Here is a 12,494-nt window from a genome sequence, read left to right as displayed (position 1 = left end):
CATTCAGTTGCATTTGCAAGCTGTGCATAAGCTGACATCAATGTAATGAAGATGTATTTGCATATTGTAGCACTGTCAATCTGCTGGCTGCCTCGCTCTTCCACTCTCAACCCGCCTTGTGTTCGTCGTGGTCGTCCTCTTAGCCCCCACATTTTACATTAACCCTCTTCAGAGGCACTACCCCTTAAGTTTGCTTTGCTTTTGATGGCCCTCGTGGGGATCTATCGTCTATCTGGTAGCTTGTATCTTGAACCTTGCTCTTCTCCGATGGTGCTGTTGCATTTTATTGACATGCACGGATAGATTCCTTCTTTCGTTTTTTACAAATATTTTCTTTATTGTTTCCCTGCACTGTGCACTTCTTGGCCGAAAACAACACACTTTTCCCAGAGTTAGTTTGCATTTTTCGTGTTTGTGCTTTGCGTTTAACCTCAGGAAAACAGAAAAAGTGAGTAAGAGACACAGGGTGTGCAGCCTCCAGTACCTTTTTTTGGTCCTCTTCCTTTTTTATTGCATTTTATATGCAAGGAGTGAGTAAAGGAAGGTCTGAGCCAACAAAAAATTGCTAACAATATTCAACGGCAACAACAACAAAAACAATAACACCGTCCTGCGAGTCCAGGGCAATAAAAACCGCCCAAGAACAACAAGAACCAAGCTACCAAAAGTGTATTTTTTTCGGGTTTTGGTGCTCATAAAGCGTAAAGATAACACACAAGCACACCGCTCATAGTTGTGGCTAACACACACATACAGCAAAAACAGAGAGAGAGGGGAATATTACGCATACGACCCGCTGGCGCTTTACAGTCACCACTGCTGCTGATCCAACTCAAAACTCTCACTGTGGCTGTTCATCTTGGGTTTTCATTCGCTTCGCTTCGGTTCGGTTCGCTTTTTATTATTTAATATTTTAAAACACTTGCGGTGTTATTGGCATCGCAATAACAACAACAAACAATATGGAAAATTTGGTTCAGATGTATAGGACATCTGGATACTCTCGTATATCAATTTATTGTTATTTCTACTTCTTCTAAAACTCCTTGATTTAGATTTTGGCAAGCAACATAACCGAAAATGGCATTCTCAATACAGTTAATAATATTAATTCGATCTTCTTTGTTTTACAAAGACTAAAAGACCAACATCAGTCAAAGCTGGAACACTGCCTGTTCCCTGCAGAGTATACAAATAATAAAACACATATAACAACAAGGGCCATGCGGCAGAAATGGATTCCGCAAAAATTCGAGCTCACACACAGACACACTTACACTCGCACACACCAATAGACAGTCCCAAAAAACAAGCTGTGGACGCCAAAGGGCACCCCCATATCCTGCACATTCCGCCGCCCACTTCGTCCTTGTTGATTCTGCTGCTTTTGCTGCGGTTGGTGTTTCGTGCTCGGGTGAACTTAAAGCAAACTTGACAAAGACTTTAAGCCGAGACCAAATGTTCGAACAGCATAGCAGCATATTGCCGAATAATATTTATTTGCAGCATGTCCCGCCCCGCTGACCTCTTATAATTAGCATGGAAAAGGGCGCAAAACATTTCAGGAACCCAGTGCTTAACTTGTCATAACTGAAAGCGAGCCAAAGCCCAAAATGCCAACAGAAATGTTGGCCCCTCTCACTTTCTTCGGCCCACTCGTTTGACATAGGCCAAACTCGCCGAATCTGGAAGCCAGTACCTTACTCTTTTCCTAGGTCTGGATGCCTCTGAAAGTCTAGCAGCTTAATGTGTCAGAAAATAGAAACTTTGGGTCGTTGGTCGGATGGTCCGTCGGTCCTAGGGCTCGGCAAAAGTTTATCAATCAAAATACGGGAAAAGTTTCTCTAACAAATCTCTTCGCAATCTATGTGTAATTTTCTGCAGTTCGCCTTCCTCTCATTACTTTATCGGCATTCATTCACATTTTGTTCACATCTTGTTCTCACGAAAGAGTGGGAACTTCCCACTAATAAGTTTCGTTACTCATGTTCTAATGGATTTTACTTCGGAAAGCGCCAACTCACTTTCCTGTAAAACATACTTAGTGTTTCTTAGTAAAATTTAAGTAAGAATTTGGTAATGCCTCATATATGCACCTATCTAAATGGTGACTATCAGACGGCACTCTTTTGAGAGTGCCACATTCCTAGATTTAAGTTCTTCAAACGACTTACCTAAATGCTGATCGACTCGCTTCTTCGGCTTTTGCACGGATGCATAGGGATCACTGCAGTAGTCCTGCCGGGACGGATTCTGGCTGTTGCGCAAGTTGTGGTACTCGTCGCCCACCTGGCTGGGCGTGGCCGTGAGGTGGGGATAGGGGGCGTAGTCGTCCACCGCCCCATAGCCTCCGTGGGTCAACGGATCGTATCCGTAGGCGGGCTGCTGCTCCACATACTGGTTAAGAGGGGCCTGGACCATGCCCTGTTGGCTGTTCACCGCTGCTGCCGACATCTTCACCTGCCACAAGGAATCCTGCGAGTTGACACTGCCGCCGTTGTTCGAATTCGAGTAGTTGTTCTCCATGTAGCCCATGTTGACCCCTGGAAACAAACAGAAAAAACATAAATGATGAATGAACATTTTTCGAACAAGTACAGATGCCATAAATTCGCAAAAGAGTTTTATTCTTTTTAATGATATTCATAGCGGCGAAATATGCATGTATATTAAAGGGGCTGAAAACGCTGGATGTCAGCCGAACTTAATTTTTAGTCTTAAAACTTGCTTTATTTTTGGAAAATATTCATATATCTTGGCATTAATGTTATAAAGAACAAACAACGTGGAGTTTCCCATTTAATCCGCCATCGCTCACATGTAAAACATGGGCTATTTGGCCTTTGGCCAAGTAAAACTTTCGCTCGTTGGCAGTAAAATAAAATTTAATTAAAATTAAGCCAAAGTTTGCTCCCAAAACAAAGTTGAAGCTCTCGCTGTTGGGGCCAACTTTGGGCCGGATTTTTATTGATTAACACATAAAAATGACAGAGGCATAAAATTTATTAACTTCAAGTCGTAGACAAGGCGTAATTAATAGTTTATCACATTGCGCATACGCCGCGTGCGCCACTTAAAATCCATCCTAACGTCATAAACCCTTGAAGAGCACCGAATTCTTCCACCTTCCTTCAGCCCATTTGACAAATTTTTATGGGGCAAACAGAACGGATGGAGGAGCCTTTGTCCTTCGACGAGGAGCAGCTGGTGCTCCCATTTTCCCACTCCTGCCAACCGACTTTTCCATTCTCATTCATTGTTCCCTATGCTTGCTGGTGCGTGCTTGCTGCCTGGACGCATTTATTATTATTTTTATATCGTGATAAATCACTCATAAATATTAAACGCACGCTTGCCGACAAACAAAAACTTTTTGAATTTTGAGTTGGCTGCGGAAAATTGTTACCAAAAGTGTATAATCTTTGGTATTTTAGGGGATCTTTCACGGTTAAAAGGATTCTTCGAGTTTATAATCTTACTCCAAAAATATTTCCCATTTCTCTTATTTAATTTGAAGCCGATATAGGCATTTAAAGTGTTCAATTCTCGCTGTGCACTTACTATTTTTCTCACGCACCAAAAAGTATGCAATAAAAATGTTCGATTTCAACGAACTTCCCCAGATTGACTGCCATATTTTCGGAGGTCTAAAATAGCTAGTGGTTCCGGAAACAGGCCCATAGACAGACCCCTCCTTGGCCCTGACGTATGTAGCGGGGCTTTTTGTCCACCGTTTTTATGGCAAGTTTGCGCGCTTTTTGCGTGTCCTCAGCTGGGACTGGAACTGCGACTCGAGTTTAGGGCCCCGATTTTATGCCTCGTTTTGGTGGGCGTGATAATTTTTATTATTAGCCATAAAACTAAAACAGTAATAATATTAACTTCATTTACATTTCATGCGACCAACTTTCCTCTGCTCTTTATTTGCTCAGCCAATTTGCATATTTGCTCGAGTAATTTTATGCCGCAACATTCTGCCTATATACATTTTCCAATTGCAATACGGGCGGAAAAAAAAGACCGAAACTTTTCAATTTGATAAGCATCAAATCTTTTGTCGGCGGCAACTTTTGATTGCTCAAGTTTGCCAAATATTTGACCGAAATAACAAAATTTCCCTCCCTCGCTGATGAAAATTTTAATGCATTTCCATTGTCTGGAGGGAAGCATTTTGCCTACTTCTTATTTTTTATTTTTTTAGCAATTAAAGTTTGTCAAAGTTTTGTGCATTGATTTGAGCAAATAACAACAACAACAGTTGCGGCATAGTTCTGGCCCAGTCACGCCTCCGTTTTCCCCAGCTTTTCCGCTCCCCAACAGCTTATTATTAAACCCATTCCCCACTTGGAGAATCTTTTCATGTAAAAGTGCTTGGGCTGGTGGAAACTTTTCCCTCTAATTCACTCGACAAACTTTTCAACCGGAAGCGCTTACAATTATGCAACATTTTTGTGCAACAGCAACAGCGGCAACAGCAGAGCCAGCAGCAGCAACAGCAGACGCACAATAAAAACAGTTTCAAATGCCATTAACGGTTAACTAAATAGCAGGCCGCGGCCCCGGTTAAGGATGGGGGCCAACTTGTGCCGGTTGCCTCCTTACATTTAATCCCAGTAACTCGGCCTCCTCCCAACTGAACTCAACCGAACTGAACTCAAGCCGAGTTCGCTGTTTTTAGGGTGTTCGGGGTGTTAATAGCACCAGTTCGCTCCTTATCTAGGTTTCTCACTCTACACAGAGAGAAATAAAAGAGGCCCTTACTTGCAAGTACGAGTATATTTAACTTTAGAAACTATCATCAGAGTCACTATGAAACTAGTTTTAAGAATAAGTTAACGTTTGAATGCAAGTCTATAGAACATATTCTGGCAGTCGTAATAGTACACCCCATTTTCTATCCGTGCACCTACGATTTTCCCTACGATTGCCCCAACCCCGGGTGACCTTTTCCTTGTTGCACTTTTAATTAGCGACGCGACTCGGAGACGCCGAGAGTCAAGAGTGCAGAGTCGGAGGCTGCTTGGCATTTGCCCTAAATGCGCTTAAATGTAGCGGGCGCTACAAGGGTTGTGTTTTAAGAGAAGGGCAAAGCTGGAAAGGGTGGCGCACTAGTGCTGAGTTCCTGTACTTGCCGTGTTGCACTTTTCCGCCGCTCCATCCGCTTTTCCTGCCAGCCCTTTGTGCACCCAAGTTGGCCCAAAAGTTTGGCCCGCTGCCTCTGCAACAGCTTCAGTTTCTGAGATTTTTTCCCTAGGATAATGAATGAAAAGCCTGTGGCTGCGTGGAAGGGAAAGTAAAATAACTTTGTTAGCGAAACTCTCCCCGGAATTCGCCTTGTTGTTCCTGATCAGCTGGGCATGACAGAATTTCCAGCCCAAGAAAGTGAGTTGGCTGAAAGCAGCAGCGACAGGTCAAGGGTATTGATGATTTTTCAGCAATAATTTAAAGACCTCTCCTCTGCACTGTCCAACTGTGTTTTGGCCTAAGCCAATTAGTTCGGCCAGCTGCAAAAAATAAAGGCCAGCAAATTGGAACTCATAGATGGTGTCTTCGAAATGTTGTTTTTGTGTGGTCGGATTTTGGTTTGTTTTTGTTTGGGTTGGGTTGGGTCAGTTGGTTGGCTGGTCGGTTGGTCACTCAGTCAGCTGTGCCAAGGCTGCTGACGACCCCCTTGAACCCCTAGTGTTAACCCTTCGCTTACAAGACAAACATGTTCGAGAGGCAATCACTGCAAAAAAAGACAGATTGAGTGGAACAAAGGGCAGCAAAATGCTGTCCTAAAACTCAGCAGCTGGAATGCACTCGAAGAAATCTTTAAGAAGTGTTAATCGGGCATAAAGTTTTGATATGTTTAGAAAATATCAAACAAAAATTTTAGAAGAGACGTGTATATAAACAATATTTGTTTTATGTTCTCCCAAAAATATTTAAGGGATTTCAATTTTAAATTTTGGTTTTTTTTCTGTTAAAGTGTAGGCCCAACTCTTTCAGCCCCCTGTTTGGCCTACGTTTTTGGGGCGCGCAAAACTATTTTGCGGCTATTTGCTTTGCAGGGCTGCATTTTAAGCCCAGAACAGAGGAGAACTGAGCTGAACAGAATGGAACCCCAACCCAGAAGCCCAACCCCCAGCCCAGAGAATGGCAGTGAGTGGAGAACCCCCGACCAGAGGAATCCCAACCAAACCGAACCGAACTAAACCAAACCCAACTAAAACATGGCAGACATTTGTTGGCCCGACGCGCGGGTTCATGGCTTTATTTATTTAGCGCATAAATTTGCCGAGCGCGAGATTCCTTCTGTTCTTTCTTTTTTTGCCCAGCTATTTTTTTATATTTCTATTTTTCCCCCTCCATTTTCGATGGTTGGTTGCCTCTTCTGTGTGCCACGACATTTGTTTGCATTTATTTGGTTTTCCAAATTCCAGCTGCTTGTTTTTCTCTGCATTTATTTGCTGGAACATGTCCTAGCCATCGTCTAGCCGTGGGCGTGTGCCATATATAAATATATATATTTACCGTATATATACCCCGGACCCTGGCTTTTGATCTTTCATCTGGAGAGTGCCAGAAACTTTGTTTAAAATAACTTAAAGACTTTAAGGGGCTCCTTAGTTTGATAATTACTGAGATCTTCTTTTCCATTCTATCATATTATAATATGTTGGTGCTGCTTATTAGTCCCAGAACACCTTCAGTTCAAGTTCTTAAAGCCTTTCCAAACAGCAGACGACGCCTTTCACCACTCCTCCTGCTGGCTGCACTTTCGCTCTTCAGTTGATTGTTTTTATTGTCGTCGCCGGTTTACATGCAAAGTTCATTAGGTTTTTGGCCTAGGTCGAAAGCAATTGTGGCCACCATGTGAAGGGGAAGGGTTGGGCTCTGGGGTGGTTCGCCAAAGGACCCGAATTGGATGGCCGTTAACGAGCCCGAGAAGTGCAGGCAACTACAGCCATGAGCCGCCAGAACTCTCAGTCGTAGACAAAGTATAAAATGAAGGGGTTCTTACACAGGGAAAATAATGGAGAAAGTCTTTTGGGTTTGGAATTCTCTGATAAAAATGTATTATTTTTTAAATATTTTTGTAAGATTAATTTTAAGTCTTCTACGATTTGGGAACTTTCTTCCTAATGAATAATCATCAGACTAATTTTTCTTTTCGTTTTCCCCAGTGCAGGGCAAATGAAGTAAGGGGCTTGGGGGCATCTGCATCTGCCAAAGGACAATTTGGTCGGAGCCGTGTGTTTCGGCTCTTCGCTTGTGGCTGCTCTGCTCCTTAAGCGGCAATTAGCGCTCACAATGCAACGGAGAAGGGGCAGGAAAATGGGGAAAATGGAGTTTCCCAACACTCTGCTTCCTCTTTCGGTTCGTGCACTTGCAACCCTTTATTATTCATGCCACTTTCACTTGGCAAATTAGCTGTTACTGCAACTCCCCCTCCTCGCTCCTCCCGCAATCGTTTTTAAATGCAATTAAGTGGCAGCCCCCTTAACCCCTTAATGCCCGGTGAGTCCTTGGCAGACTAAGCGCCTTAAAATTTTAATTGGCCTTCGAAAACAATTGAAACACGAAATTGGCAAAGCGAATTGCTGCTATTTGGCGGCTTAAAAAGTATAAAAGTAAATGAAATTTCACATTGCCCAGTAACAGCAGATCCTTGCCCTATGTTTGTGGTTCGAAAAGGAATTTTTAATCTGCACATCATTACCAAGTGCCGAACGCGCTCTCTCCTCCTCCTTTCCCCATGTGAAAGGTTAAATCTCCAAAAGGAAAAAAGTGTGGGAGTGTGAGTGGGCGAAAAGGAAAAAAATGAAAACCAGCACAATTAATAATGAATTGTGTAAAACCGCTGAGGGGGAAACCGGGGAGGTTTTCTGAACAGAACGCTTCAGTCCGGTTTTACGCATTCAAACAGAGGACGGAGAACAAGAGTCATGGTGAAAAGAAACAGGGGGAATCCCCACTTGACGAGGGACTCCAGAAGTGGGAGGACAAGTGGGCGGAAGGGACGTCACGATGAATGGACGACAGCAACAATTGCAAAATGGAAAGTATATTACAAAACGCTGCAGACCAGCAACAAACAGCAATGTTGAATCGTTTAGAAAAAAATTGCTGTTTCAACAAATTTACAACGGAAGTTGAAAGTGCTTTTCCCCCAGTTTTCCAGGTGCGTAGAAGGGGGCCCTTCTGACAGAACACAAACCGCGCTTGATGAATGCTCTCGCCTCTATCGATTTGCACTCAACTCCGTTTTGCACTTTTCCCATTTTCAGGGGCAACATAATTTCGAAAAAAGCTCCCGGTGAAATCCCCCTACGCCTGCCACCTCAAGCCCCCCAGCCCACTCCCCGAATTTTGCCTTAAAACGTCAGCACGGATTTCATTTTGCTGAGGAAGTGTATGTATTTGTGTGGACAATGAAAAATCACAGCAACCCGAACGGAGGTGAGCCCTCCCAAACCTCTGGATAAAAAAGGGACTGTGAGGACTTTTCCCAACCGGAAGTATTTCTCACTTTGGCTGTCGATTTTTTAGTTTTTTGTTCGCCACCCCTGCGTGGGCAACACTTAAAGATTTTTAGTTTAGTTTTAATTGATGGAAGTATGAAAAATTCTAGACTTAAAAATACATTTAAAATGCATAACTTAATTAAAAATATAAAACATATAAGACTTCTACTCACATTCATTTCCGGGAATCGTGTGCGCGTTGAGACCAGGTATTCCATTGACGCCGACGCCACTGCCTCCGATTCCTCCCACGCCCACCACTCCGCCGCCCATTCCGCTGACCACGCTTCCGCTTACGCCAACGCCTCCAAGGCCAACGCCCACCACCCCACTTCCAGGGTGATAGCTGTATCCATTCTGGGTGGCATAGAGCGCGGTTTTCTGATCCTCCATGCTCAGGGCGAGATCCATCGAGTGCTCCAAGGCCTTGTTGTCCAGGCCAGAGGCGGGGTAATACGGGGGCGGGGCCTGGTTCTGCTGGGCAGCCACAATCGAAGGACGCACCGAGTCCATTTCGTAGTCCTTGGCGGCGGCACTCTTCTTAGATTGATTCCGCTTGCAGCGACAGAACATCAGGATCAGGCCGGCGAAGAGGGCGAAGACCACGCAGGACACAATTATCGCAATCAGAGTGGGCGTGGCCAGGGCATTGGCCTCTGCTATATAAGGTCGGCCAACTAAAGGGAAAGGAAAGGAAATACAATTAGAATAATGTCCTTGAAAATAACGAAATTTATTAAATTTTAAGTATTTAATTTAAGAACTTCGAAGCCAAATGTCTTAATTGCATCCAGTTTTTGGCTCTGTAGCTGGGAACGAGATGAAATGAAGCCATGAAAAATGCATCGCAAGGAGTTGAAGTGGATGGATGAATGGTTCCTTGGTTGGTGGATGGTTGGATGGCTGAATGGCTGGATAGATGGTGCGCCGTTTGAAGGATGGGTGGCAAGGAGCGGCGAGACCACTGACGGGATGAGTGATTGATTGTCCGCCGGCAGCCGGTCATTCAAGTGGTGCAATTGCTCGTAATGGCTTTGCATATAATGGAAATCATCAGCATCGGTAAGAGTTTCCATCCAGGCAACCATCGCTACGTTCCTTTACCCTTGCATTTCCCACACACTTTTCCTGTAAATCTGGCTTTAACTGGGAATTTTGATTGCTATTTCTACCTCTTCCTTAATTGGTAATATATGTTCGATTTCATAATACAAGTTTCCACTTACTTTCCGCATCCGTGTAGTCCCCACAGTGCTCTGGATTGGTCCTCAGGCACAACTTGACCCGCACAGTGGGACTGTTTTCGTCCTCGAGGGCCAGAGAGTTCAGACCATTGTCATTCTCATCCTCGCTGATGGTGTGGCCCAAAGCACGTCCGCCTCCGATTCTCCTGGCGCCGATTATTCTGTCGATGACCTTCTCCTTGTGGGTGGGTCCATTTCCGGACAGCTGAAGGTTATCCATGGTGGCCACCACCTCCCAGGTGGGCATTGGAGTATCCGCATTCACCATGGACTCCACAACGGCCACCAGGGACAAACAGGTGGCACCGACATCGATGCCCAGAGTTCGGGTGCTGGGCTCGTAGGTCACCTGCAGTGGTGGGGGAATCCTGCTGACCTTGGTTGTCACCATAATTTCACTGGAGTAAGGGGAATCACTCTTCGGATTGAGGGCCTTGACCTTGAAGGCATAACTCTGGTGCTGCTCAAGGGCTGTCACCTTGCAGGGAATATCACGCTGGCAATCAACTTCCACCCAAGCGGAGTTCGAGTTGGCCAAAGTGGCGCAATCTGGGATTATCTGTTCCTCCCTCGGCATGGGCACACGGCGATAGCTAACGAAGAACTTGGTCTTGCTCAGACCACCATCGAATCCGGGATCCCAGCTCAGGGACACATAGTTGTGACCCACTTCGGTGGCTCTCAGATTGGTCGGCTTCTCCGGGGGTCCCTTCTGCTGCAACCTGATGGGAGCTCGAATCGTATCCAAAGTGTTGGCCACTCGGCAGGTGTATTCTCCATAGTCCGAATGAGTCAGCGAGTTGATCTTCAGCACGGACGTATAGATGTCATTGTTATCCGTGGTGGTACTAATCTCGTAGTGACCGTCCGAGGACATGGTCAGAGGCGATGGATTATTGCCGAACTGCCATTGGAACTCGGGTTTCGGGTAGGCCTGAACCTTGCAAACGACTTCGGCGGTCTCTCTGATATCGAAGGCCACCTTGTTATATTGATGGAGCACGATGGGTTCGTGCTCGATCCTCAGCTGCATGGATGAGTTGGCCGAGTTGACTTCGTTTTGGTACAAGCAGGTGTACAAGCCGCGATCCCCGGGCACCAGGGCATTGCCATTTGGCCGGGCCTTTCCTCTGAACTTCAGCTGACTCTGCACCGTGACCATGCCGTTGAGACCCTGGTCAGGATTGGTCTGTACTTCGTAGAGGTTTTCCTCTGGCAGGATTTCCACAGCATCCTTCAGCCACTTAACACTGGGAGCTGGTTTACCCTTGGCACTGCAGGTGACCGTGTAGTCCGTATCGGCCACCCTCCTGGTCATGTGCTGCTGGAGCTTAGCCAAGAACTGCGGCGGCTGGTGGATCTCCAGGACAATGGTGGCCATCATTCCGATTCCCAGTTCATTCACAGCATGGCAATGGTACTTTCCCTCGTTGCCCAAGTGAGCCTTGGGTATGGAGTACTGCGGACCTTGAGCGAGGATTTTCTGCGTGCTGGAGAACTCTCCGTCCATGTCCCTGAACCATCTGTACTGGGGAACTGGCCATCCCGGAGGATTGGCGGAGCAGGTCAGGGTAACACCATTTCCAACATGAACCACGGGCCTGTTCGGCGTGATATAGGCTTGTCCTGGTCGATGGCGGACTAGCAGGGCCACCGTTGAGTTTCCCACTCGTTCGCTCCGCTCCATTCCCTGGCTTTGGATTATGTTTACGGCTCGGCAGATGTAGTTCCCGGCATGATCAGCCCTCACGGAATTCAGGGTGAGCACGTTGCCGTTGTGACGGAAGTCGGGACTGTTCTCCTTCAGCCATTCGATAGTTACTGGAGCAGGATTGGCGGTCACATTGCAGCGAATGGTCACTGTATCTCCCTCCTCAGCCTCGCGAGTCTTCGATTCTATCACCACCTGAGGCGGGTACAGGATGTCCAGGATGAGCTCCTGTTCTCCAGTCTTTCCAAGACCATTGTCCGCAATGCAGGTGTACTTGCCAGCATCTTGAACATTCACTCGAAGGATCGTGTGAACTAATGAGGAGCTGATGAACCGCCCATCGCGATTCCATCGGACGTTGGGAACCTTCGGCTTGGCATCCACGTTACACTCCAACTTGGCAGTCCGGTCACGTTCCACCCGCAAAGGATTCTGGGGTCCAACCTCGACTCGGGGGTAATCTGGAAAAAGCAGAAAAGTAGCGAAAATTAGTCAAGTCACACAGACAGGATTCGAATCAAAGCAAACCGCTAGATGAAAATTAATAAACACGCAGCATTTTTGGCATAATCAGGCGGCATAATCCAAACTTCTAATTGAATTAATCAGGGCAACCTAGGGCCGGGGCGCTGGTCATGATTAGTCTGCTGATTAGACACGAAATTTGTCAATTATTAATTAAACTAATGAAGTGTCTGAAGGTCGGCCAATGCCGAAAATACTGCCAGAGACTCATTAGCAGAGTTCAAGGAGAAGAGGTGAAGGAGGCTTAGTCAGATAATTCGATGTTACAAGAAGTGGTAGCCCTGTTAGAAGGGGTCAAACTTTGATTTTAAGGAAGGACAAACCTTCTACCTTTTCAGTTAAGCTACTAAAATACTTTCATTTAAATTACCAAAATACATTCTAAACATTCCTTTCGTAGTGTGGCAGTTAAAAATAAGTTTACCAGAGGGAATCCCTTCTTCTGCAGGTAATTTTCCTTCTGCTTTCCTAACTCCCTCGGAAAACTCTGCACTTGACTGGCAA

The 12,494-nt window shown here is 45.6% G+C and overlaps 1 protein-coding gene across 3 annotated transcripts in view; it reads right to left on the bottom strand.

Annotated features, from left to right (window-relative positions):
* LOC108110657 (hemicentin-1) overlaps nt 1–12,494 on the bottom strand; it is an 80,613-nt gene that overhangs the window by 5,294 nt on the left and 62,825 nt on the right. For all 3 annotated transcript variants that reach the window (XM_017219770.2, XM_017219771.2, XM_017219769.2), the window contains 3 exons: nt 9,737–11,926; nt 8,684–9,187; nt 2,175–2,543 (listed from right to left, as the gene is read on the bottom strand). In XM_017219770.2, the coding sequence (XP_017075259.1) occupies nt 2,175–2,543; nt 8,684–9,187; nt 9,737–11,926 (3,063 nt within the window). The remainder of the gene's footprint in view (nt 1–2,174; nt 2,544–8,683; nt 9,188–9,736; nt 11,927–12,494) is intronic.

The sequence above is a fragment of the Drosophila eugracilis genome, unplaced genomic scaffold (genome assembly GCF_018153835.1).
Source record: "Drosophila eugracilis isolate 14026-0451.02 unplaced genomic scaffold, ASM1815383v1 contig_2152, whole genome shotgun sequence".
NCBI classification, from domain to species: Eukaryota; Metazoa; Arthropoda; class Insecta; order Diptera; family Drosophilidae; genus Drosophila; species Drosophila eugracilis.
Note: the sequence above shows the minus strand (reverse complement) of the source record. Positions and strands in the feature narration are given on the sequence as shown.